Below are 24,979 nucleotides of genomic sequence, written 5' to 3'. Positions count from 1 at the left end.
AATTTTAATTAATAAGTTCGACTTTCCTCTTATAATGAACGTAATATGTTTAGAGGGCTGTCATGGTGTAGGTAAATCAACAATATGTGAACATTTAATAGAGTAGGGAGAAATTGTGTTAGATGAAATGTTTATTGATATGCCACACTATGATATTATTCATTCCTAGTCTCTTACAATGGAATTTATTTGGGTAGCAAACTGGTTTAATAGGCTTCTTCGCCTCTACGAACAACATAAAGGCAAAACAATCTATGCGGATAGGTCACCATATTGCGCTTTGTATTACTCAAAATGTACTGAATCAGAATAGGCTGCATTTAAGCAGTTAATATATTCATAAATACAGGAAATGAGCAAGGTTGGTATCAAAATCACAACTGTTAACATTAGTGTCGACTCTGAAATACTATGGGTCAGAATTCAGGATAGACTCGCTAAAGAGCCTTTCAGAAGAAATTTCTCGGAGGACTCACGTGACTGGATGGACAAAACTTACAAATGGTATCAATCATTTACCTGGGATTTTAATATTGATAATACATCAAATGATGGGTATAAGTCTATCCTTAGCACGGTAATTGCAGATGTTAAGCAGGTAAAATGAGATAAATCGTTCACTTTTGTACACAGATATTATCCACAACTACTTTTCCTTTCTCACATTTTTAGCATTTATTACCAGTGAATCCATTATTGCACTAGCAGCTGAACTAACCCCCAGAAAAAACCTGTTTTTATTTTTCATTACAAACGATATTTAATATACACTTATTTTAATATATTTATCCTTTACAATTTTCGCAATAATCACCTGAATAATTATCTTTACATATACACTTTCCATTTTAATATTTCCCATTTACACAAGATTTAAGCTCACAATCTTTTGTATCGCTTTGATATAAATAACCTTCTTCACAATTTTCACAATATTACCCTTCAAAATGAATTTTACATACGCAAGAAAATTTATGGTTCACAGGATCATACCTACATCCTCCACCATTGCATTTTGACTCACAGTCGTTTAATTTGCAGGTGAATTGGTGTTTTTTGAAGTTGTTAGGACAAGGGGATAGAGCGAATAAAAATGGAATAATAGCTATAATTGTAGCTATTATAGGATATTTAAAACGTTATATAAATTCATTAAAGGATTAAATTTCGTTTGCAAGAGGTTTCGAGGAAGTGGACGAATCTGACATTAATTTCTGAGAAGACCTAATTTAATTTTTAATATATATTATATATTTAATTTTTAGTTATATGGAGGGCGGATGGTAAACCCCTTAATAAAAGCGGAATATATATAGTATAAATACGTTATGGTCTTAATATACAATATAGCTATTGTATTTTTAATATTGTAGAATATTATGAAAACATCAGTTCTTTTTTCTAGTAGAATTAAACTCATATATAGACTGATAGAGATCATATAAAGATATTATATATAGTATTTCTAATTATATCAAACTATACAAGATATATCATCCATAATGATAATTTTTTACAGCATCTTAGTAATGTTTGTAAACAATTTAAGTATAACAATCCAATTTGCCATCAAATGTTAGTACTAACTGGATGCACTATGTTTAACTGTGAAACTTCCACTGGTCCCCATACGTTACCACTCCCAATCACCCCTCCACAAATGTCAGACCAGTATGTCCAGTACCTGATCAAAGACCCAGATACCCCGCAAGATACGCATGATGCAATCGCACTCTATCCAACACTTACATCCGAGGAATAACGAACCTGGCGCAATTAGTGGCTACCAAAAATGCACCAGGTGGCTATTTGGAACTTCTACTGGCGCATACTACGACCAATTGAGGATCGGGACGGAACAGAGAAAGTAGCATAAGAGATTGATGCTGATATTCCTGCTCTGGAGCTTCAACTACGTGAGGCCCAGTAGGAGCTGGAGGATGCGAAGCAGCGTCATCAGCGTGTGGTAGAGGATCGCCAGAATAAGAAGATAGGATAGGAAGCAGTAGAGGATCGTGCTTAGGACGATACAGCGGCGGCAGAGGAACTGAATGAGTGAGCAAACCAATCACATGTTCAGCTCGTCCTGCTCCTGCTGGAGGGCGGCGGCGTCCTGGCGCTCCTGGGTGAGCTTCTCCGCCTCGCGCTGCATGTTGCCCATTGCGACGCTGTCTGCCTCCCTCTTCTGCTTCTGCAGCCCGGCGTACTTCAGCTTCGCATCGGTGAGCTGCTTCTCAAGCTCATCGATCTCCTCCTTGGTGTGGGTCGAATCACCGCAAATCTCGGAGATGATCTTGTCGTTGTCGTCCTAGTCCTGGATGATGCGGATGTACTGCCAGTAGAAGTTCCAGGTGGTCTCGTCTTCCCAGCCCCCGCATCTGTCCTGGAAGAACTTCACCTACTGCGCGCGGGACAGCTTGGGGAAGGTGTCGATCTCGGCCTGGATCGCCGGCGTCATGTGGGGGTCCGGCTTCAGCATCTCGAGGTACTCATCAGACATATTAGAAGGCGTTAAATCATAGAGTGGTTCTATATAGCCGAAGATACAGTTTATGCCAATATTATTTCTTACAACAAATAATATAATTTTGAAATTGTAATATTATAGTGTAATATTATAATTTTAGACCTAGATATATTATAAGATTTTTTAGTATTTAGTGTATTTTTAAAGTTGGTGTATACTAATTTGTAAATTTAGTGCACAGATTATAACTGAATTAATTTAACTAAGTATAAACTCAGATGTGTTTTATTTAAAAAGTTTAATATTTTCTAATAAATATGACCATAAAGTATAAAAGGACTTAGTGTCCTCATAGCTTGAGTTTATTCTTATAGAACTGAAAAAGAGTTATGTAATGCAGAGATTATAGAATAAAATCGATTAAATATATTTTAAGTTTCTTAGCCATGCTTGCTTATTTTTTAAATTTCCATGGAATACATTAAATTCTAATTGAAAATCGTATGATTAATTATATATATACATTATATGAAATCAATATATTTTTTTCAATAAGTAGCAATACTTACTCGTGCTAAATTATATGTTGATCCTTAATTATTTTTGTTAATACATTCACTATAACTAGTAAATAGTAATTTATCTTGTGTTTCTTACGAATAATTTTAGCTAAACATATATGTAAATTATATAATAATTATATTATCTAGTTTGTTCAATAAAATATGACTATATATTTGAAGTATACTATGTTTTATTACTATAGTGTGTATTTATCCGTAAAATTTGAAAAATAGACTAATCATTAGTTTTAAAAATCTAAATAGCGTATCAGTCGAATCTAGTAATAATTAATTTCCAGCCGATATAATTACAGTACAATAAGTTATTAATAATGCCCTGCCGATGCGCAAAACATGACGGAGACGATGCAAATGCCTTCATTAATGCAGCTTTTGGCGACTGCAAGTACAACAATCTAGATTATGCCCAATTCATTTTTGGGTGGCTTTCTCTATTTTGCTGGGTTGTCGCAAATTACCCTCAAATTAGGGAGCAGTATCTTATAAAGTCATCAGGTGGTATGTCATGGGGCTTTATACTCTTTCTGGTGTCTGGAGATACATTGAATTTAGTTTCTGTATTTGTTCTTGATTTACTATTTACTTAACGAATATTAGCAGCAATTTGGATATCAATGGATATTGTTATGATATTTTAGTAGATTTTCTACTCTAAGAAAACACCTATCTCACGGTCAATAAAAGTTAACTTGTAAGAAGGTATCATTTATGGGATGATCTTCGCATATGTTATCTCGCTTCTGATTACCATCGGAGTCCTATAAGGTTAGCTTTTCACCTCTACAACTGGGGTTTTCACCGAGTGCAGCACTCCCGTAATATCGAAAACTCGAAATATTATAGGCTTGGTGTTAGGTTATGCCACTGTACCATTTTACTGTCTGACAAGGCCGTTTTAGATAGCTTTGAATTATAAAAGAAAGTCGGTGGAAGGACTCTCTGTCGTTATGTTCTGTATCACTATAGCGGCTAATGTTACATAGCTCTCTTAGCTTTGCCTTTCAACGGCAAGCATTTATATTTTTGATTCAGCCAACATTTCCTCATCATATGACCAAATTCCGTATTTCCTGGCAGCATTTGTTCCAGTTTCACTTGACGTTGTAATATTATGTTAGTTTTATTACTACACGAAGGTTTATAAAAAACCTGAAAGTGTTGAATCTCCTGTACATGAGAATGCACTAGAGGATGGTGCAGATGAATGATTGAACCTTACTTTCACTCTACAATTTCCATAACAAATTTGTTAAATTCTTCTCCTTTACCATCGAAGTCCAGGGAGGCCATTGATAAATCATCTTTTTGATCCTAGTCCATATCTTTTACGATATTTCTCATATATATCCAGAAAGTAATAGGCTTTGCTGGAAGTTTACATAGGTCTATTATCTCGTCGATAGTGATGCTGGCAAGAAATATTGGCAGGAAGGCAATGCATTCTGAGTTGATAATGTCAGATTTTACTAAGTTGAATATATTGTTCTTAATAATGTAGTCTTTGAGACTATTAAGCAAGCCAAACATAGGGTCCAAATGCAGCAAATACTGTATACACTCTGGTTTTAACTAGGTGTCAGATTGAAGTAAATTTGTTAAAATTTATATACCCTTGGCGGATCTTGAGAGTCTTGTAACTCTTTAAAGTTCTTTCTCCACCTTGGAAGAGACAATCATGGCAAAGTTATCAAAGCTTAGTGCATATGCTGAAGGGATCAGATCAGAACTGACAGGGAATGATAGTAAATAGGGTAATATTATATCTTTCTGTTAGTTTACTTTGTTGATTCTGGAAATTGCTGTAGCTTTGATATAATTCTATTGATTAGTCGAAATAGGGCTAGGAGCTGTATGTATATGATCAGTAAATTAATTAATATACTGTCTTGATATCTAACTCGGTTAAGTGAATGAAAGCTCAAAAGTTTTCTATTCTAAGACAAATCCAGGTGGAAGTGACATTCAGATAAATTAGAAAGGAATAAATATTATTATTATATCAGTTTATTAATGATTTACATAATGTAAGAATAATAAATTAACATTCATCTGGTACCGGAAGTCATTGAAGAATCATAAGGGTTGAATTACTCTTTCAATATAACAGAAACAGTAAAAATTAATTATAACTATGATGATGAAATTATTGATTCTCTACTTCAGTCAAATAGTAAAGCGTAATATATTCAAGAAAAAACATCTATTAGAAATACTAAGCAAGAACGTGTTTAATCAAATTCTGACGTGAATTAATGATAAAAATTTATAAATATGGATACAATTAATGTTTTTACTTAAAATAATTTTTTTAGAAACTCGTTATTTTTCTTATCTATATCTATAATTGGATTTTCGCCACTATATATCTTCCCTAAATATCTCCCTAAGATTTTTATATTTAACTTTATATTACTTATTAATTACATAATTTTAAATACACAATATCTACTGCACCTAAGTATTATACAGTAAATTGTTATATTTGTAAAGAATTATTAAAGATTTACTTTATTTCAGTATAATATCAACTTATCCCACCACTTCTCTTAAATCACCGTTCCTTATAAATGTCCACATACACCGAGCAATACGCTACCGAGATTGCTGCCGAACTGGAGGCTATCAAAACAATGACAGAGGAGTCCGGAGAGCCGATATCCAAGAACAAAGCAAAAACGCTCGCCAAGGGCGTCGATATCAAGTACAAAAAGTAATTTACCGCCGAGAAGCTCGCTAACGACGAATCGGCCAGAAAAACGCAGGACGCGATATTCACACTCACTGAGGACGTATCCCTCCCTGCCGCGACCTGCCTCAAGCTCAACGCTCTTGTCCCAACTTCGCGCGCTCTCCTGCAGGGATGGTGCCACCGCGTCAGAATCCAGTCGTCGAAACTCGTTTTCGTGACACTTCGTGACGGTCACGGCTACTGCCAGGTTGTCTTGCACGGCGACTGCGCGAAAATCGGCCAGAAGCTCGTCCGCGAGACCGCAATCCTCGTGAAAGGGGAGCTGAAAAGCGAGGAGAAGGCCATAGGCGGCTTCGAGCTCAGCGCCGATTACATCGAAATTATAGGCACCTCAGAAGGCGATTTTGAGAACCTTCTGCAGGCGAATTCCGGCCTCGAAATTCGTGGAAAGAACAGGCACATTTACCACCGTTTCGAGAAGGGCAGTGCGACAATAAAGCTCAGAAATCACATTTTACAACTTTTCAGGGAGCACTTCACATCGAAAGATTGGACGGAAGTTAACCCTCCAACAATCGTCAACACGGCTTGTGAGGGTGGTAGCAGCCTCTTTAAACTCGATTATTACGGAGATACGGCTTACATGACCCAGTCGTCTCAGCTCTATTTGGAGTCAGTTATTCACGCCGTTGGTGATGTTTACTGCATCGCTCCTTCATATCGTGCAGAAAAGGCCAACACGAGGCGCCATTTAGCCGAATTTACGCATTTAGAGACCGAGCACGCGTTCATCACTTTCGACGATCTTCTTCAGAACATTGAGGACATGGTTTGCTTTGTGGTCAACAACATGCTTACTAGACACGGTGAATTGCTCAAAGTTGTCAACCCTGAGCCATTATAAATGCTTAAATAACCATTCAAGCGCATGTCGTACGAGGAAGCTATCGTTTGGTTGAACGAGAGAAATATTTTGAACGATGCGGGAGAAGCATTCAAGTTTGGTGACGATATCGCTGAAACCTAAGAAAGAAAGATGATTGACGAAATTAACGAACCAGTCTTCTTGACCAAGTTCCCTGCTCAAATCAAGGCTTTTTATATGCCAAAATGTAAGGAGAACTAGTTACTGACAGATTCAGTCGATTTACTCGTTCCAACTGTAGGAGAAATCGTCGGTGGGAGCATGAGAATCCCTGATATTGAGACCACTTTGAAGGCATATGAAAAAGAAGGTATTTCAGTTGACGATTATTATTGGTATACAGACGTAAGAAAGTATGGTGCTCATCCCCACGGCGGTTGTGGGCTTGGATTAGATAGATTCGTCTGCTGGGTATTAGGCATCTATAACATCAGAGATTCCGTTCTCTATCCTAGAACTTATGGTATGTTAATGCCATGATGTACTGATTCTCATTTATTTGTTTAATAATATATAATTAATTATCAACTGTAATAATTTATGTGGTTTCATAATATCTAAGAGTCGTGTATAATAATATGATATATATTTTTAAGAATGATTCTTGGAAAGACTATCAAGAAACCGATGTCTCTTTCGAAGTCATAAACTTCACTATCAGAAATAAAACTGCATACCAAATTTAACTAGAAGCTTCTTAAATCTGATATGTACATTGCTCCTACTTCAACCAATCTAAAGCCATAGTTATGTAGCCTTTACGAAACTACGTAATTAATTCCACTTTTCAGTGAAAAGCCTTCAAAATAAATAAAATATAACCATGTTCCAGTAAAGGTAGTTAACTAATAGCGATGCTATTCAGAAATCGACTTTTAAAAAGTCACAGACGACGCAATTCAGGCAGTAGGGTTCGACCTACCGCGGTACAAGGCCCAGAATGAATGGATGTAGTACAACAAATATATGCCGCGAACAAGGTTAGACTAGGAACTTGATGAGATCAGTAAAAGGGTTGTTGACAAGCGGGCGGTGCAGAAGAATAGGGAATTTTGGAAAAAAAATAACAACCTGTTCGACTACAACTACCAAAAGTGAAGTATTACGTCAGTCCTCGCTCCTGCTCCAGTCGTAAACGGACTCAGATCCATCGCTCTCTTTCACGCTCTCGCTGGCATACTCGCTTGGTGCCTCCTCGTCATCATCGGGATCCGCATCTACGCTTGCGGTGTATGCGTCTTCGTCTTCCTCATCAGCTTCTACACCCTCGTTGTCCGAGTTTAGACCGAATTCGTATACCCAGCCACCATCTATAACAAACTGCTCATATTCTTCCCTGGATGCGTTGAATCGCTTCCTCATTTCGGCCCAGACACATGAATCGTTCAACTCAGCCCAGTAGACTTTGTTTTCAGTGAAATAGTCTTGGAGATCCGTAACAAAATGGAATTAAATTTATCTTATAATATAGGGTTCAACACGTATATCCTTGTACACAAAGGCAATTTAAAACGCATTATGGGTCGAATAGCTGATATTTTCGAATACAACAATCTGAATATCGCTCATATCGATTGTTTTCTATACTTTACCATTAAAAACACCTAGGAAATTCGGATCATAAGAGAACACTTACTGCTACCCTTTCATTTCAACCGAACCAGTAAATTTGAGCATTTTGGTCCTTCTAGATACTTAGCTTATCATACCGATTGGGTTGATAAAAGTAGGATTCTTGGCCCTTTCTTCAGCGGTGATTAGCTGACAATATTCGTTTACTTACTAATTAAGCTTATCAAAAAACTCTTCAAAACGCGAATTCGCGCGCCTCATCATCTACCTAGTTTGGTTCTCTTATTCTGCCTCTTCTCTATCTCTGCCTTACCCAAGCTGCATTTATGTTTCCATAGAGCATATGAACGTGAACCTTTCGTACATATTGGGATCTTAAACGATGTATTTCAGCATTCCCTAATCTACAATAATCTCCTCGATTCTGACGCCTTTGTACAGCAAAATACTGACCACACAAAAATGCTAATTATCTCTGAATTTCTCGTAGAAAATCTTGCGAATTCCTCGGAAACAGAAGAAAATCTCCACAGCAGCCTAGCCAGCAGCCGCATATCTGTATTTTATGCCATTTTCTAAAATCGACAAATCACCCTGATCCTTCCTGCCTTATCCGCCGTTAGCAGACTTCATTTTAGGCCGCATTTCAAGCGTCTAACCGATTGTATTAGATCCGATCTAAAACAGCGATTTCGTGCTCTTTATTGGCTCCAAAGAGGTCAAAAAGTCACGCAAAATGTTAGGCGTCAAATAATCGACGTCGAACTCTGCAAACTGATAAATATCAGTGGCATCAGAACGACGCGATTTGTCGGCATTTTGCCGGATTTTCTCGAAGCGGTCAGTGATCTTCCCAACGACCGAAAAGTTCGAAGTCTCCAAAACGATCTCTTTCAAAAACGAGTACTCGCTGTAACTCTCCAATTGCGGGTGCATTTCGCGCTTTCCGACGATCTGACCAGGCGCGATAAACTTGATCCTAATCTGCTTTTTGTCGTCCCCAGAGACGGTCACGGAGTGCAGGAGTGAACTCAAAAAGCAGACAGGGCGCCCGTTGATGAAAAAGAACATTTTCTCGCCCGGAACGACCGAATTTTTGGTGAATTCGAGCGCGTGCGGCAAATCTGTGATTTCTTTGTACGCAATTTCGATGATTTGCGCGTTTTCGGCGTCGCAGATCAATTTCTGCGTCTGCAGCCGCCGCTGCATGTCCTCCTTCAGGAGTGTTCTGAGCTCCTCGTGGCGCTCGTTCAGCATGCGGCGCCTCGCCTGCGCCTCGCGCCGCTTCGCCAGCACGTCCTGGGCCGAATTCGAGTCCGAATCGTCCGAATCGTCGAGCGTTTTCTGCTTCAAAGGGGTGTTTACGGGATATTTTGAGGGTTTTGGTGCTGTTTTTGGCTGCTCCGAAATCACCTCTCTAATGATATAATAGTCGCGCAAAACCTCGTTCACGCTCGCACGCGTGTGAAACGGGCTCGTGAGCGACTTCTGGCTTACCGATTCGGCCTCCATCGGCATAATCGTGTCCGCAAAAGTCGCGTAAAACGCGTTTCCAGCCACTTCGATCAGCGCGGTCGTGCGGATTAAAAACGGCGTATTTGCGTCAGTGACGAACGCTGAATCGCCGCTTTTGGCGCTCATTGGGCAGTGCAAATTCGGCATGTCGGACTTCAGCGAAATTCCGGCCTGGCTGGCTCCGCAGACGGCCGAAATCGACAGTTTCTCGCTTATTTTGAGCTCTGAAGCTGTTCTGAGCTTGCCAAAAGCTGCATTTAGCTGGTCGCTTGTCATATCCGGAAGGACCGCTTTGATGCTCAATTCATGCAGCTCCACGAGCTTGTCCAGCGCGATTTAGACGTCTTTTTTGAGCGCTTCAGGGCAGACGATCGCCATGCGGCCAAGGGTAACTTGGAATGGTAGCGTTGAGCTGCAAGAAATTTGGACCGCCTGGAATTTGCTCTCCTTCATTTCCGAGGCACAAGAGAACCCAGCTCGCAACGCGGCGAGGCCCTTCGCCAGTGCGCCTTCCTAGAGGGTTTGCGTAATAGATAATTTGGTTTGCTAGGGTGTGAAGATCGAGAATTAGTTAGATTTCTCGATGGTTTCGTAACCGGCGAAGATTTTATCGACTATAAGCTTTGGAGCACGTTTGGTAAGTGCTTCAATGGCTGCTGTGAATGAAGTTTGCGCGGCAGCCACTGCAGTTTTTATTTGTGGGAAATCTGACGGTTGGAGGTGGTAAAATCTTTCTGGAAGTGATAGTTTGCTTATCGTTACGGCGTTTGATTTTAAGTTATCGATGAGTTTTTGTGTTAAATTTGAGGTCACATCATCCGCATAGGATACCATTTGTAGTGTTTTCATCTTTTCGATGACATCAGTTAGGCCTTTGGGGATATCACCGCCCTTCTCTACTTTTATTACTCTAATTTATGGGGACTAAAATTGTGCTAATTTGGTGAAGGATGCATCAGAAATACAAAGGATATCTATGTCAGAAGTCTTGTAAATGACAAGCAATACACCTTTAATATCATCCTAGAATAGGAGTCTAAAGATAATGGATGTGAGCGAATTCGGATTTTACTGATTGAATTCTCTTGTTTAGAAGATGAACATCGCATCTTCCTTAATGGGTAATATAGCTTACAAAGATTAGGGGAAGGACATGTAATAAAAGAAATGGAAGATTTCTTGTAAGCAATAATAATATTATACTACTATATGAAATAATAATTTTCTAAGTTAAAATTCATTTAAGCCCCTTGAAGTAAGTTTTCTGCAATATACCAGTGACCTGATTATCATATTAACTAATAGGTTTATTTCTTATTTCTTCAATTTAAATTTTACTGGTGGCTTTATTAATTAACTGTTAAGCATCATTATGATGATTGCTTTGTTTTTTCCTTTGAAATTTATGGATATTAAGTTTGGGTATAAAACATAATCTATCCACGTTAATTATACTTATTTATTCGTGTTTGAGCTTTTTGAATATCTTAATTATTGTAAGCAGACAGCGTTAATTCTAAACATTTTAATACGTATTATGTACAAATCCAAATTGTTCTGTTAAGTTCTTTGATTATAATGTTAGTAATTAAATTTGTGAAAATGAATGACTACTTCTTTATGGTCTAGGTTTGCAGCTAGAAGAGAATATGTATTTCAAATATGGCATTGTAACCAACTAATACTAATCATATATAAAATATCTCATTGTACTAAAATATTGAAACTATCAATGGACAGTTTCATCTAACTTACCCTCTCTTTTACCTCCATAGTAATATCTAATCCCGTTTTAGCTTTGAGTTACTCTAGTCCTGGAATAAATTTAAACCCCGTGGTAAAAACACTTCTAATAAAAAAATTATGTCTTTCTTTTAAAACTAAGGTATATGCATCGGTAACTGAGCTTTTAACATTTTCGGTACTAGCTAAATTAAGTAAAAATTCAACTATAAATTTCTACGTTAATAATAGCCATAAAGTACCTTCGGAACTATCCGATGTAATCTTTAATACATCATCTATGTATAGATGCTGAGAACTATTTACTTTTGCTATATTTTACTAAATATCAATTTTAACTGGAAATAATATTTTCAAATCAAGCAATGTCAAAAATTATTGTACACATTAAGCAGACTATACTAATTATGATACTAATCTCTAGTTTTATAATAATATAAATGAGCTCTATAAATTAATAATTGCTTCCTCCATAATCCAACTTAGTAAGATTAGTAGAATAATAAAGCATTATTTTTTCTTACTTTTAATAGTATAATATTAGTATAAATAATACTCTTCAACAGAAATATACAATATTATTTGTATTTATTTGTAATACTATAATTCGCCGTTTCCCTATCAAATGGGGTAGGAAAATTCTAATTTGCAAGGGTTAGTAAATACAATCTCAAGTATCCCTCCTGCTACATCGATTCAGGACTTCTAAATATTATAAACCCTAGGTCAAGGCTCATTTGCTAGTGTATTTTTAGCTAAACGCCTGGCTGATAACTAAACTTATGCGATTAAAGTTTTACAGAAAAAGAAGATTCTAGAAGCAAACGAACTCACACATACTCTTGCAGAACGCCAAATCTTAGCTTCCTTAAATTCACCATTTTTAGTCAAATTACATGGCGCTTTCCAGACATCTGACTTACTGTATTTAGTACTGGACTTTGTTCCTGGCGGAGAGCTTTTTAGCCATCTATAAAAAATGCGTTAATTCTCTGAGTCTGTTGCAAGAATGATGACAGCATAAATTTTACTAGGTCTCTTTGAACTTCATTCACATGGAATGATTATGCGTGATTTAAAACCGGAAAATATTTTGGTTGATGCTAATGGTTATTTGAAGCTTACTGACTTTGGTCTCTCTAAAATTGGTGATACTTAAACAGGAGCTGTCGTTGGAACTACTTTTTGTGGAACGGCTGAATATTTATCACCAGAATAGATAAGGAATCAGCCTCATGGTGTAGAAGTTGATTATTGGGCTGTTGGTATTATTTGTTATGAGCTAATTCATGGCACTCCGCCATTTTATTCTAGAGATCACAAAGCAATGTTTAAAGCAACGATAAGGCAAGATCCTTAATTTTCGAACAGATTTAGCGAAAGCTGTAAATCTTTCATATCCAGAATGCTAGAAAAAGATCCTAAGAAGCGTCTTGGTGCTGGTTAAAATTTCAATGAAATTAGAAATCACCCATTTTTTAAGGGCCTAGATTGGGACAAGTTAATGACAAAGAAGTATGAAATGGAGTATAAGCCTGAGAAAGATTACAATAAGAATTTTGATAAAAGATTTACTAGTGTAAAAGTGGACGAAGGTGTTGGAGCAGTTCACAACCAAGTTGATGATAGCGATGTTTTTGCCGGATTTTCAGTCGATGCTGGTATAAGTTAAAAATAAGACTCATAAGAAATACCAGTTGTCATACAACTAGAAATTGAAAAGTCTAAAGAAATTAGCGATTTTATTGAAGAAGATATACCTACTTCCACAGTAGCAAAGAAAAAAGGAGGATTCAGCAAAAAGAAAAAGTGCTAAGACGACGATGAATGAGACTCATTTCTTAGATTCTAAATATTTACGTCGAAGCCTAGCTTTTCCATAAGCAGTATTGGTTAAATTTGACTTCTACAGAAATACGGAAAAGGGTTCGACCGTAAGTTTACCAGACTTATTGACTTGACTTTGACTAGATTGTGGTTTTTACTTTATATTTCCAATTACTGAAATATCAGTCGATTGTAAGCAGGAAAACTAAATTTATTTAAGCGGATGTGCTCTAGGAATATCATATTAAATTTAGATTTCTTCTTTAGATTCTAAGTATGATCGCTCTTCTATACAATGATTCATCACAATATTAAGTGATTATTCGTAATTATCATATTATTGCTTTAAACTATAAATAAAATTAATGTGTTTTTTATATGTTTTCTGGAAATCAGATAATGATCTAAAATCACTATATTTGGGAAATTATAGATCAGTTAATCTTAATTTATTATCTATTAAAAATTATATCGATCTTTTAGAGAAAATTGTTTGTGGAACATTAGGTAAGGATCTCAGTGTCATTATTGAATTAAAATATTTTATTATAATATATCATTGTATACAAGTCTTTTATTTGGAGGCTGAAAAAAGTTAAATAGGTCACAATTGTAATTCATCTTCGTTAAACCAGTTGATATATGTCTAAAATTCTTACCGTTGTATTTTCTTAGGTTTTTGCAAGTTTTGACTTTTTTAAGGGCCTAAAGTACTCAAAAACATACTTTAATTAATATTTTTTTCGATAAAGCTGTAAAAGTATGGAAAATGCTACTATTTCTCACTTGGTGATAGAAGAGTGACATCTTACAGTTACAAGGCCAACTATTTTGCTACTAGTATTTGTGGTTACATTTAGGCGGAAATTATTATTATATTATTAAATTTATTATAATTAAAATGTTCAAAACCTCTCACCCTGAAAAATCACTTCAAACAAGACGCCACGAGTTATACATGAAGAACGAAGGGATTGTACGACTGCAAGCTGACAAAACAAACACTTACAAGGTCTTTAAATCCGCTTTTCTGTCCCGAGAGCGCGTCAAAAAGTACCTTTCAGTATAGAATATCCAAGAATCTCTATATTTTGCAATTCAGGAAGTTCGTCAATTTTAATACGAGGTAGGGCTCATTTTCTCAAATGAACAGCCTCTATCTATCAGTATGACCCTTGAGTGAATCATTCCTCAAAGAGGCAAATTTCTCCATTTCGTTTCTAAACTCCATAATTTTAACTGATAAGAATCGCTAACACTACGTTAAAATTTACTCCAACACTAGCTTTAGCACCGGAAAGTAAAATGCACGAAATAGTTTTTAGCTAATTCACACAGTTTAAAACCTTATAGTTTTTCAGCTAGTCGTAAAGATACAGCTCCTAATGCTCAGAATATGCATCTTTAAACGCGAGCTAAGCTAACATAAGGCTGGGTTTTTAACGGAAAAACCTTGCCTAGCGCTCAATAAGGATGTAGCGCTTTAAAGACAAAAAGTGCTCCTGCAGTTACTGGAATGCGTTAATAGTGAGCTCTTAAACCAAATTGTTGAATTATTGAATGTAGTGGTTTATGTATTCTTGGGGTAACTTATTTATTACCTACTTCCCGTTGCTGACTTGAGCAAGCTGTTTTGTCAGAAAAATCACACTAATCTGATCCTATGTGAGCGAGTGATTTTCTGCAGTAATGAAGACTGGGAAGTCGTTCGAAATCGAGTTTGATGCCGAAAGCTGGAAATCTGTTTAATCTGCAATACCAGCTCTGTAGCTCAATACCAGATTTTTGGATTTTAACCTTTCTACTTCCTACTCAAGGGTATAGATCTGTGTTTTAGTGGTTGTAACTTATCGCTTAGCAGTCATGCATTCGGTAAACTTTTAGCGACGATCGCTAATGTCGTTGGTCGGATTTAGAGAATACTGTCGAAGTATTTTGTGTGTTTCTGCATGATTAGGCTGCGTGGGAGGACTGACGATGTGGGATTACGGCCTAGATTTTAATCCATACTTCTGGTATTCGAGAAGTTTAGAATTTTCACGCTTCATTAGTACGTTCTCATGCATTAAATCGGTGTTCTGCTTACGAAGCTCAGCAATCTACGTCTAAAACTAGGATTTCTCATAATGTTAGATTGTTTGAACTTATTTCTTAACTGCCTCTAAAATATCTTCGGGACAAAGTCGATGAATGTTTAAGATACGACCGATTTGGAAAAATTATTTTTTATAATTTATGGGATCGATATTTTGCGTTTAAACTCCCATATTAACTAAATCTGGAGTTTAATTTTTAGATAACTAATAGGTTCTTAATAATTACTTTAATTTCCACACAATATCAGAAGTTTCGTGAGGAGCAAAATTTGCGCTTAAATTTTGAGTCACAAAAAATTCTAGGTCTTCTTCTGAGAATGATTCAGTAATTTTTAGAATTAGTGGACGTAGGGCTAATCTATTACAAAAATTACATTTTGGAACATTTAAGTGAGTTAATTAATGCTAAGGAAATGGAATAAGTTAAGCAATTGGACTTTACAGATCTGCCAAACACTGCTTGATAGAAAGAGTAAATGATAAAAAATCACCAGCGATATCAGCTACGCATTAAATACAAGGATTTATAACTTATATTAAATGAAGGCGCTGTATAATCGATTACTAAAACAAATTCATTTTTTAATAATATAATATAATACCATAATATCAAAATATAATTTGTGAAGTAATTAATAATTAGGTAATTGTTCAACTGTGGTTATTATAATAAATATAAATACACCAACTTCCTAACATAAAATATGATTTTACTAATTCGTTAATATTAATAAAAGATTTTAATCTGCTATATATAATAACGTTGAAATTATTATCACCTTATATTCTTGAAAATTATAATCTATTTAATCTTATATATTAATTTTGGTCTAGTTAAATATTTTTCTAGGTGCATAATAACCACTTAACAATTATGATTAGTTACATATCCTTCTATAAAGATAAGTAAGTTATTATTTATCTCTGAAGTCCTGGATTAATAATCAATATTTTAGCCAACCTTGAATTAATAAGAAATGATTAATTTCAACATAACAAACTAAAGGTATAATAAATAGTTATTAGATAGACTCTAAGATTATATATTTTATCAACATAATGATATTTAATAATAATAAAGGATTAAAAAAGTGGATATTGGCAAGAATTTTTTTAAGATAATAATCAGTTGTCTTAATAAATCTTATAAATCTAATAATTGACCAAAAAAATTTCGTATTATACGAAATTTCTGGTAATTCTGTCACCCCTGCTGAACGTATTATTATACTCAATCTATCACTCTTCTATCTCGGCTCTGATGTCCTCTATCTCCTTCCTGGAGACGAAGAGGTCGTGGTCCAGCTCGAGCAGTACCGACCTAGCTAGGGTCCACAGTGCTTTCTCAGCAAGGCCGAACCGCTGCGCAAGGGTCTCAGCTATGCCGTCCTGGTCCCGGGTGGAGGTTGAGGCCAGCAGGAGTACGACCGGGATGGTAAGTCGGTGGGCTTGCAGTTCGGCGCTCAGCCTGGTGAAGAATACTGCGGACACCAAGAGCATGTCCGTACCGAAATTCGACTCCGCGAACCGCAGCATTTCGGATACCTGGGACTAGAGCTTGGGGTTCGGCGCCTGAACGAGTGATTGCAACTGCACGTGGATCTGAAGATTCCGCCCTTCTCGCACCTAGTGCCGTGCCGCTGTCGCCAGCTTGTTGGTAAATTGTCCGTAGGAGCAGTCCATTTTATGAAGTTATCGTAAAACCGTTTTTACATAAAATATATTAATTTTTATATAAAATAAGTAAAATACTTAAACAAAAACTAAGTTTGTGTAGACCTAGTTTTTACATTACTTATTCTATATATGCTGCGATGACTTAATATATTTTAATATCTTAGAGCATCATATTAAAATATTTTTTAACATTTTTTATTTAAATGAATAATTATTGGGAAGATACTATACTATTTAATAAATCTAGAGATTAAACAAAATCAAACAGTACACGTATTTTTAAGATGTATAATTTGTTTGATTGGTTTGTTATATAAAATATTTGGCTACTTATCTAACATAATGCTTTTTGGCTGGAATGTAAAAATTATAATATATATTCTAAATAGTTATTTTATTACTCAGTACTTACTTGTGTATTTTATAACATTATAAAAATAATATAGAATAAAGATATATTTAATTAATAAGAATTTTATCCTGCTAAGTGTTTGATACTACCGAGTTTCATAACCTTGTTTGATAAATAAACGTTAATGCAATGATCATGACCATGATATATTTAATTTTATATATGAAATTATTTTAATTCTATAATTTAGACTTGTTAAAATTGATATTTTGTTTTATCAATAAAATGGTATTGATTAGTTCATAAAAGGTTTCATTAAGAAGTTTTAATTTCGATATAAAAACAAGTTTATTATTTTCGATTTATTTAAATAATATTATTTTTCAATATTATGATTTTATAATAATAAAGAAAGGAATATTATAGTTTTAATTTCAAGTTAATTTTCTTAATATAAAATAACTTCCATAATAGACCACTATTATAAATCACTCTTTCAATCACATTTACTCACCACAAGCACGCCGTTGCGCTCAACCAGCCGGCGCCCCCAGATGAGCAGCACGGCGAGACACACCAGGAACTGCTCGCCCCCGGAGTAGGCGAACTCCCACTGGAGAGAAATAGCCTCGGCCGGGAGCAGGACCAGCGTCTAGAAACCACTGAGCAGGTGCCGGACATACAGCTCGGAGCTTCGCGTATAATAGCTCTGGATGCTTTGGAAGTTCGCGGAATCGGAGCTTCCTGTTGGTCCGAACCCTCCAACGAAGGTGCTTGCAGCGACTGCATCGTACAGGGCCGCCTGATATGCCAGGAGCTCTCCGTTGGAGTAGTTGGAGTGAACTAAGAGTGTATCCGTGTTGTGCACGTAAGTCTCTAGGTCAGGAGCAAAGTTGGGCGCGAATCCAGGCGAGATACGCGTCGTTGCGAGGCTGCCGTGGAGGCTGCAGATCTCGGCAATGAGCGTCTAGATGATCTCCCCGTAGTACTGGTTTTGCTCCTCTACGTCCCGCTACTCCTCAATAATGTCGCGGAGGTGAGTTTGCTGGGTTTGCATCTGCTGGGAACTGGTCTGCATGTCTTCAATGTACTCATTTAGGCTTACCACTTGGTCCTGGAGGGCTTCGATACGATCATTGGCAAGCTATAGCTTCACCTCGTTTGTTTGGACGTGCAGCCTGCCAGTGTGCATTTTCGTGAAGCGCTGTAGTTCAGCAGACTTCCGGCCCGGACAGGGCACCTTTGCCTTGCGGACGATACTCTGAAGAAAAATCTTCCTGTCCTCGAGTCCCACTGTAGTTTCAAGTACTTTACACTGATCATCTCGCGCCTGCAGCGACTTCTTGAGGAATGAAACCTCATCACTTTCCCGGAAGGAAATACCTTGTTAGGAGAGGGTCTTTATGCGGTTGTACTATTGTATATATAGTGTAAGGTCCTTATCCAATTAGTTATTTTGCTAACGTATCGTAGCCAGCTAGGCCTCATAATCCTTGGATACCATATCGTCGTGACTGGCTTTTAATGACCTAAGATGGTCAAGCAGGGCATCCGGTGTTACAAAAGAAAGCTGAAAAAGCTGTGATATCTCCTTTATAGCACGCCGATACTAAGACTGTCCGTTGCCGTCAACCTGGACCCCGGCATCTTAATAGGTGGTCGTAGATCGCTGGTTATGCTTTACTAGAAACTCTGTCGAAAAGTCTAGTAAGAACAAAACGTTCTTATCGGCTGAAAGTTTTTTGAAGTTAATGTGCTGCAGCCCCTGACACAGCTCAACGAAGGTAGAACTACTGACCTCGGCAGTAACCAAATCGATAAGGTTCTTCAATGCAGGTCTTCTACACGCGCAGCATTTTCTGAGCGGCGGAACCTGGACTGTACCGATGGGGAGGTCAAACTCAAAAGTGCACGGGAAGGCTCTTTCCTGTATGATTGTTCGTAAGTTGACGATGAATGCTTTGATCTCTAGAACCAGCAGCTACTTGCACGAGTCACATATGTCCTGGGCCCTAAGATAAAATAGCCGTTGGGAGACATGGCCAGTAAGTGTCATCTTTTGTAAGCCCAATAATATACTGGATATTAGTTTCTAGTGAATACCAGAGAATACAGTTCCCTCCAAATAAATCGAATGGAGTTCACCTTCGAACCATGCAAGGCTACCCAGACGGACTAGGCATTACAAAATTGCGCTTTCCTCAATACTTCAGATTATAAGATCTGCTGCGACAAGGTGCAGACAGTACCGCTCTACTTGCAGGCAAATGGTATTGTCATGCTGTGTCAGCCGTTACCGGAGGTCAAGGCTGGCTACATTATGCTCAATGCACAGCTTAGGACGCATGCTAGAATATCTCTGATTTCTAAGGCTGCGTTCATGGCCTTCATTTCATCCTAATAGAATTACCTAGAGTCAGTTTAGTTCACCGTGGCCCCAAAGAAGACTCTTACCAATATTGATTCTGATGAACTCTTTAATATCGTGAAGCAGTCCTTCAATAACCGATATTTCTACCCAGGTGCGATTTACTACACAGACTACCAGGGCACCACTCTTGAGATGTCACCCAAGTAGGAAGGTATCCTCAATTCATTTACCTAGATCAGTTTTTCCCCTGCCCCTGCTGCAAAAAAGTTAATACTATCGGGGTCCCACGTTGATGGAACTACAGTTGGACAGAGCGCCTTATCAGACGCCTTCAAGAAAATGGCAAAATCAGAGATAGAGGGAGGCGACTAATCGGAAAATGAGATCGACATCCAGTCTATTGGTATTGGAGGCCTCAACGCCCAGTTTACGTAGATCTTCCGTAGGGCCTTTGTGTCGCGCATGTTCCCGCCCCATCTTGTGCGCAAATACGACCTGTAGCATGTTCGTGGTATTTTACTATTTGGTCCTCCGGGTACTGGGAAGACCTTGATAGCACGAAAAATAGGCCAGTTGCTGAACACGAAAGAGCCAAAGATAGTATCAGGGCCAGAGATACTCGACATGTATGTAGGAAACTCTGAGGCTAACATCAGAAAACTGTTTGCCGATGCTGAAAAGGACTGGAAGGAACTAGGCGACGAATCTGAGCTACATCTTATTGTGATGGATGAACTCGATGCCATCTGCAAACAACGTGGATCCCGTGGAGATTCTACCGGCACGTACGACTCGATAGTGAATTAGCTTCTTGCGAAAATGGATGGGGTGGACTCCCTCGGTAACATCTTAGTGGTCGGTATGACCAATAGAAAGGACTTGATAGACAGTGCGCTATTACGTCCAGGTCGTTTCGAGGTGCATGTGGAAATCCATCTTCCAGATCTCCAGGGCCGTCACCAAATTTTACTTATCCATACTAAGACTCTGAATGACAATGAGGCTCTGGGGGTTGATGTAGATCTGTTGGATATTGCAGGACGCGCCCAGAATTTTTCTGGATCAGAGATTGCAGGGCTGGTGCGTTCAGCTTAATCCTTCGCTATGTCGCGCGTGGTATCAGGGCAACTTCTAATCCAAGGCAAGAACGCCGAGCCAACTGCATTCACAGTTACCCAGGCTGACTTCGTGCGCGCACTCGGAGAGGTGCATGCTGGATTCGGAAGATGTGATCCTTCGTTGTTCGAGTAGATTCAGTAGTTCAATTTTCTACCGCTTACGGCTTCTGCCCAGATATTAGAAACCATCCAACAGAAAATCACGGCATCTTAGAATGCGCACATTCACTTATCTACACTTATCCTTACCAGTTTCGCACCCGGAACCGGTAAGTCTTCCATCCTAGCATAACTTTGTAAGGAGACAAAAATAGAGTTCATCAAGTTCATTTCGGCAGATTCACTCATTCGGCAGGCATCTACAGAGTAGTAGCGGGCGGCGATAATCGCCCAAGCGTTTGATGACGCAAACCGAGTACCTGAAGCTCTTATAGTACTAGACGGGATTGAACAAATCGTCTAGTTTGCGCCATCTGGAATGCGTTATAGCAATGTTATCCTACAAACTATCCTCCCACTACTAAAGAACCCCAGAAATGGCCGTGTTTTTGTACTGGCCAGCACAAATTGCATGGCTGGAATGAGCGACCTAGGAGTACTGGACTGCTTTATTAACCGACTATCTGTTGGAACCATGGATCTTCCTTCTATGCAGGAGGTAGTCAGAGAGTGGTGTATGGCGAAGAATTTGATATTCTAGGGTAACCTGTAACAGTTCCAAGGCTTTCTAAAAAGATAAGAGGCTGGTATCGAGATTAGCCTAAACCAACTTCTGTTCGCTTTGGAATATGCCCGAGGGAGCAGCGAGGGAGCAAATCTGATTGCGGAAGACCTAGAAAAATAACTGGATGATACTGGGATCTGAGTGACGACTATAGCTCACTTCACAGTGTCAAAAGCGTGGTAACGACTCCAATGAACACTAGAACTACTCCCATAGCTACATATGCGCTATTGAAACATATGTATAGAATCCGCTAGAGGCGGCTGCTGCTCTCTATTCCACTACGAAGTCCCAAAAGCCCAGGGAAGATGATCACCAGGGGAACTCCGGCCAGAGCACTCACCATATCCAGGATCAAGATTATCTCGGTAAGGAAACTGGCTATGAGACCTACGGTTAGACTTGTACAGATGGCGAAAGTCGCGTTCAGGCGATAAGTCCTAGGGTTAACACCATAGATCATATGCTCCAGACATTCCCTGAAGCAGAAGCACAGCAGCGGGTACGAGCAGATCATTACTATCATGATACAAATATTACAAATGAATGCATAAATAGAGTATTGAGATTTAGGTAGAGTACCTAGCGTTGCTAATAAATCTCCTAGGATAGTATTTGTAAACATGAAATAACCTAAAGTGCCAATAGATAAATTTATAATAAGTATGGTAGTACATGTTAATAATGACACATATCTCATTGATTTAATAGATTAATATTTAACCTCATTATGAACATTAAAAACATTAAAATGTCCGGCGTAACATAGAGCGAATGTTGGAATTGCAGCTAAAAAGTTTGGGCTAAGCTTTGCCATAACTACTGGAGTTTCGTGTTTAGGGAAAAACATAGTCCCATTATATTATTTAAATAGAAACACGGCAAGGCAAATAATAATATAAACAACACAAGCTATTGCCAAAAAAGATGTCATCCATAATGTATTTAAATTTGGGAATAGTGTTAATGGGGTAATAAGAAAAATTAATATACACCACATTGTTAAAACGGAGTAAAGATGTTGATGTTTTGATCCTACAAAAAAGAACATATTTTCTTACATAATTACACAAAATGATACTAATACCCAAAATGTGAAAAGTAGTATACAAACTCCAGATATCCATCCTAATGGTTTACCTAACAGGGACGTAATAACAGTTTAATAATTAAATGATTTAGTATCTTTTCCAGCTTATGCAAGCATCATAAATGAAATGTGAGCAAATATCGCAAATATTATTTATACAGTAACTCCAAACCCATATCCTGTACTTTAAAATGAGAATGGGATCGTAAGTATTCCAGCACCTAAAATAGTATTAGTTAAATTAATAGCTGACGAGACAATACCAGCTGAAAATGGAGGTGTTTATTTCAGTTATTTAAATTTATCTAATAGAAAATATTCCTCTGCTTTCCTATAATTTTCTACTAAAGTTTGCTCAAATGCTTTTTAATTCATTTTATACAATTTTCTATAAACTCATTATAATACTTTATATTTAGTAAAGTTTTCTATGGATATTTTGTTTTTATAGAATAATTATTATATAATTTAAATTACATCATTAGTATCACCTCCATTTCGTCATTTATCATCATGTTAGTGATATTCCTTTAAGTCACTGCACTAGAACGCGCAGAACAGGCAATGAAATCTAAGAATTACCCGGAAGCTATTAAATAATTTGATATTGCTGAAAAATCCGATAAACTCTCTCCGACTAATCTATTTTTCAGAGGTACTGCAAAGGCAGCATTACACTAACCAAAACCAGCTATTTCAGACTTTGTTAAGGTAATAAAGTAGACATAATCTTAAAATCTTAAAATTAGATCTTAAGAGAAGCTTTTTGAAATATGTTAAAGCAATTGTTAACTTAACTGTTACAAAGAATTTACGAGCTCTATGTTTTAAAGCAATTGGCACTATTCTTTTTTGTAATAGATGACAAAGGATAGAAAAATATTGCTTTAAGGTGGATATTCTAATGATGACTTAATCAATTTTGCTTAAAAATGTAGTAGGGATCCGGAAATCTAGCTTAAGGTTATTACAGTTCTTTTAGAATAGTAGTAATTTGCTTAATGTAAAGATGTGACAGACCGACTAAAAATTGTATTTTAAGATAAAAGATAAGAATGTTCCCAGCTAAGCGATATATTTGAACTTTTAAGAGATAGTAGCATAGGAAATTATGATAATCTTGAAAAAGTTGCAATTAGAGCGAGTAGAAGTTAACCAGATGAGTCCATATATACCAATTTTTATAAAATAGCTAAGGTTTTGAAAGAATTAAGTGCTGAAATTGAAAAATTTGCACCTACGTAAAAGCTTAGTGCAGATACATTATCGCCATTGCTAAAAAAAGTTAAGAAGATTTAAGCTTATCCACAAAAATTATTTACTAGTCTCAATACTAGAATCTAATTTTTAACTAGCAAAATATTTAATATTGATGAGGAGCTTATTCCCGTTCTTAATTTTGAAAATATGCAATATAAAGTTTAGAATTAAGTTGATTCCCTTATTGATATTATTAATTTAATTAGTTCAGGCACCTCATAAATTATAGTTGAAGATCTTCCATCAGATACCCCACATTAAAAGTATATTAAAGCAATTTTATACTATTTTGAATTAGACATAAATCTTAAAAGTATCGTTTCTGCATATTAAAAGAAAGAAGATTTCGGGATATTAACTGGTGAAGCTGATAAAAAGATAAATTTCGTTTATGCTTTATTAAGAGATGCCTATAAATTAAAAGTTAATGATAACTCTTTCCCTCATATGTAACAGTTTATCACTGATCTTAATAAACTATCAGACTCTGTATTTAATTATCATATGAAGACCCTTAATCCAGATATTTATAAAATACTTAATGTGTCTAGATAATCTTCTGACTCTGATATTAGGAAATCGTATTTTAAAATGGCTAGAAAATATCATCCTGATATGGTTGCTAAAAACACTACTGAGGAAGAAAAGAAATCATTAGCTAGGTAGTTCTAACGTATTGCAGATGCTTATGATATCATTAGTGATCCTAAGAAAAGAACAATTTATAACTAAGGACAGCATAATGCATAAGAACGTTAAAGTGCAGAATAATATCACCAACAGAGAAAATAATTAGCACAGTAAATGTTTTATAGATAATAATAACGTTCTTAAGGCTAAGGCTAAGATTTTGGTGGATTTGATCCTTTTTAATTTTTTAATGGTGGATAATAATAGGGCTAGCAATAAGGTGGTAGATAGCGTGTTGTTTTTAATTATAATGGTTAGAATGTCTATATGTGAGCGATT

General features: G+C 36.9%; 21 protein-coding genes across 21 annotated transcripts; 10 read left to right on the top strand and 11 right to left on the bottom strand. All coding sequences in view use genetic code 6, as the record gives it.

The window, feature by feature from the left end:
• Positions 1–34: 34 nt before the first annotated feature.
• On the top strand, positions 35–607 carry SS50377_26455 (Nucleoside/nucleotide kinase; the record flags this gene model as incomplete). Its single annotated transcript, XM_067910262.1, has 1 exon — positions 35–607. One exon carries the CDS (start codon positions 35–37, stop codon positions 605–607), a length of 573 nt encoding a protein of 190 aa, XP_067763018.1.
• Positions 608–617: 10 nt separating this feature from the next.
• SS50377_26454 (Cysteine-rich membrane protein 2) lies at positions 618–1,208 on the bottom strand (the record flags this gene model as incomplete). The annotated part of the gene is made up of 1 exon (XM_067910261.1): positions 618–1,208. One exon carries the CDS (start codon positions 1,206–1,208, stop codon positions 618–620), a length of 591 nt encoding a protein of 196 aa, XP_067763017.1.
• Positions 1,209–1,660: 452 nt separating this feature from the next.
• SS50377_26453 (uncharacterized protein) lies at positions 1,661–2,059 on the top strand (the record flags this gene model as incomplete). Its single annotated transcript, XM_067910260.1, has 1 exon — positions 1,661–2,059. The coding sequence occupies one exon, from the start codon at positions 1,661–1,663 to the stop codon at positions 2,057–2,059; it is 399 nt and encodes a 132-aa protein (XP_067763016.1).
• Positions 2,060–2,068: 9 nt separating this feature from the next.
• On the bottom strand, positions 2,069–2,500 carry SS50377_26452 (uncharacterized protein; the record flags this gene model as incomplete). Its single annotated transcript, XM_067910259.1, has 1 exon — positions 2,069–2,500. One exon carries the CDS (start codon positions 2,498–2,500, stop codon positions 2,069–2,071), a length of 432 nt encoding a protein of 143 aa, XP_067763015.1.
• An 862-nt stretch (positions 2,501–3,362) lies between these two features.
• Positions 3,363–4,259, top strand: SS50377_26451 (Seven transmembrane protein 1; the record flags this gene model as incomplete). The annotated part of the gene is made up of 1 exon (XM_067910258.1): positions 3,363–4,259. One exon carries the CDS (start codon positions 3,363–3,365, stop codon positions 4,257–4,259), a length of 897 nt encoding a protein of 298 aa, XP_067763014.1.
• A 13-nt stretch (positions 4,260–4,272) lies between these two features.
• On the bottom strand, positions 4,273–5,013 carry SS50377_26450 (uncharacterized protein; the record flags this gene model as incomplete). Its single annotated transcript, XM_067910257.1, has 1 exon — positions 4,273–5,013. One exon carries the CDS (start codon positions 5,011–5,013, stop codon positions 4,273–4,275), a length of 741 nt encoding a protein of 246 aa, XP_067763013.1.
• Positions 5,014–5,073: 60 nt separating this feature from the next.
• On the top strand, positions 5,074–5,307 carry SS50377_26449 (uncharacterized protein; the record flags this gene model as incomplete). The annotated part of the gene is made up of 1 exon (XM_067910256.1): positions 5,074–5,307. The coding sequence occupies one exon, from the start codon at positions 5,074–5,076 to the stop codon at positions 5,305–5,307; it is 234 nt and encodes a 77-aa protein (XP_067763012.1).
• A 311-nt stretch (positions 5,308–5,618) lies between these two features.
• SS50377_26448 (Asparaginyl-tRNA synthetase) lies at positions 5,619–7,145 on the top strand (the record flags this gene model as incomplete). Its single annotated transcript, XM_067910255.1, has 1 exon — positions 5,619–7,145. The coding sequence occupies one exon, from the start codon at positions 5,619–5,621 to the stop codon at positions 7,143–7,145; it is 1,527 nt and encodes a 508-aa protein (XP_067763011.1).
• Positions 7,146–7,262: 117 nt separating this feature from the next.
• On the top strand, positions 7,263–7,763 carry SS50377_26447 (uncharacterized protein; the record flags this gene model as incomplete). Its single annotated transcript, XM_067910254.1, has 1 exon — positions 7,263–7,763. One exon carries the CDS (start codon positions 7,263–7,265, stop codon positions 7,761–7,763), a length of 501 nt encoding a protein of 166 aa, XP_067763010.1.
• A 9-nt stretch (positions 7,764–7,772) lies between these two features.
• Positions 7,773–10,907, bottom strand: SS50377_26446 (FACT complex subunit spt16; the record flags this gene model as incomplete). The annotated part of the gene is made up of 1 exon (XM_067910253.1): positions 7,773–10,907. The coding sequence occupies one exon, from the start codon at positions 10,905–10,907 to the stop codon at positions 7,773–7,775; it is 3,135 nt and encodes a 1,044-aa protein (XP_067763009.1).
• Positions 10,908–11,456: 549 nt separating this feature from the next.
• On the bottom strand, positions 11,457–11,969 carry SS50377_26445 (Glycolipid transfer protein; the record flags this gene model as incomplete). Its single annotated transcript, XM_067910252.1, has 1 exon — positions 11,457–11,969. One exon carries the CDS (start codon positions 11,967–11,969, stop codon positions 11,457–11,459), a length of 513 nt encoding a protein of 170 aa, XP_067763008.1.
• Positions 11,970–12,120: 151 nt separating this feature from the next.
• SS50377_26444 (Kinase, AGC) lies at positions 12,121–13,326 on the top strand (the record flags this gene model as incomplete). Its single annotated transcript, XM_067910251.1, has 1 exon — positions 12,121–13,326. The coding sequence occupies one exon, from the start codon at positions 12,121–12,123 to the stop codon at positions 13,324–13,326; it is 1,206 nt and encodes a 401-aa protein (XP_067763007.1).
• A 3-nt stretch (positions 13,327–13,329) lies between these two features.
• On the bottom strand, positions 13,330–13,848 carry SS50377_26443 (uncharacterized protein; the record flags this gene model as incomplete). Its single annotated transcript, XM_067910250.1, has 1 exon — positions 13,330–13,848. The coding sequence occupies one exon, from the start codon at positions 13,846–13,848 to the stop codon at positions 13,330–13,332; it is 519 nt and encodes a 172-aa protein (XP_067763006.1).
• Positions 13,849–13,926: 78 nt separating this feature from the next.
• Positions 13,927–14,178, bottom strand: SS50377_26442 (uncharacterized protein; the record flags this gene model as incomplete). Its single annotated transcript, XM_067910249.1, has 1 exon — positions 13,927–14,178. One exon carries the CDS (start codon positions 14,176–14,178, stop codon positions 13,927–13,929), a length of 252 nt encoding a protein of 83 aa, XP_067763005.1.
• A 45-nt stretch (positions 14,179–14,223) lies between these two features.
• SS50377_26441 (uncharacterized protein) lies at positions 14,224–14,505 on the top strand (the record flags this gene model as incomplete). Its single annotated transcript, XM_067910248.1, has 1 exon — positions 14,224–14,505. One exon carries the CDS (start codon positions 14,224–14,226, stop codon positions 14,503–14,505), a length of 282 nt encoding a protein of 93 aa, XP_067763004.1.
• A 1-nt stretch (position 14,506) lies between these two features.
• Positions 14,507–15,997, bottom strand: SS50377_26440 (uncharacterized protein; the record flags this gene model as incomplete). The annotated part of the gene is made up of 1 exon (XM_067910247.1): positions 14,507–15,997. One exon carries the CDS (start codon positions 15,995–15,997, stop codon positions 14,507–14,509), a length of 1,491 nt encoding a protein of 496 aa, XP_067763003.1.
• A 660-nt stretch (positions 15,998–16,657) lies between these two features.
• SS50377_26439 (uncharacterized protein) lies at positions 16,658–17,101 on the bottom strand (the record flags this gene model as incomplete). Its single annotated transcript, XM_067910246.1, has 1 exon — positions 16,658–17,101. The coding sequence occupies one exon, from the start codon at positions 17,099–17,101 to the stop codon at positions 16,658–16,660; it is 444 nt and encodes a 147-aa protein (XP_067763002.1).
• An 842-nt stretch (positions 17,102–17,943) lies between these two features.
• SS50377_26438 (uncharacterized protein) lies at positions 17,944–19,503 on the bottom strand (the record flags this gene model as incomplete). Its single annotated transcript, XM_067910245.1, has 1 exon — positions 17,944–19,503. The coding sequence occupies one exon, from the start codon at positions 19,501–19,503 to the stop codon at positions 17,944–17,946; it is 1,560 nt and encodes a 519-aa protein (XP_067763001.1).
• Positions 19,504–19,581: 78 nt separating this feature from the next.
• On the top strand, positions 19,582–21,801 carry SS50377_26437 (Vesicle-fusing ATPase; the record flags this gene model as incomplete). The annotated part of the gene is made up of 1 exon (XM_067910244.1): positions 19,582–21,801. One exon carries the CDS (start codon positions 19,582–19,584, stop codon positions 21,799–21,801), a length of 2,220 nt encoding a protein of 739 aa, XP_067763000.1.
• A 19-nt stretch (positions 21,802–21,820) lies between these two features.
• SS50377_26436 (putative Amino acid transporter) lies at positions 21,821–23,125 on the bottom strand (the record flags this gene model as incomplete). Its single annotated transcript, XM_067910243.1, has 1 exon — positions 21,821–23,125. The coding sequence occupies one exon, from the start codon at positions 23,123–23,125 to the stop codon at positions 21,821–21,823; it is 1,305 nt and encodes a 434-aa protein (XP_067762999.1).
• A 138-nt stretch (positions 23,126–23,263) lies between these two features.
• On the top strand, positions 23,264–24,973 carry SS50377_26435 (Chaperone protein DnaJ; the record flags this gene model as incomplete). The annotated part of the gene is made up of 1 exon (XM_067910242.1): positions 23,264–24,973. One exon carries the CDS (start codon positions 23,264–23,266, stop codon positions 24,971–24,973), a length of 1,710 nt encoding a protein of 569 aa, XP_067762998.1.
• Positions 24,974–24,979: the final 6 nt, after the last annotated feature.

The sequence above is a fragment of the Spironucleus salmonicida genome, chromosome 6, assembly GCF_000497125.1.
Source record: "Spironucleus salmonicida strain ATCC 50377 chromosome 6, whole genome shotgun sequence".
NCBI lineage: Eukaryota > Fornicata > Diplomonadida > Hexamitidae > Spironucleus > Spironucleus salmonicida.
Note: the sequence above shows the minus strand (reverse complement) of the source record. Positions and strands in the feature narration are given on the sequence as shown.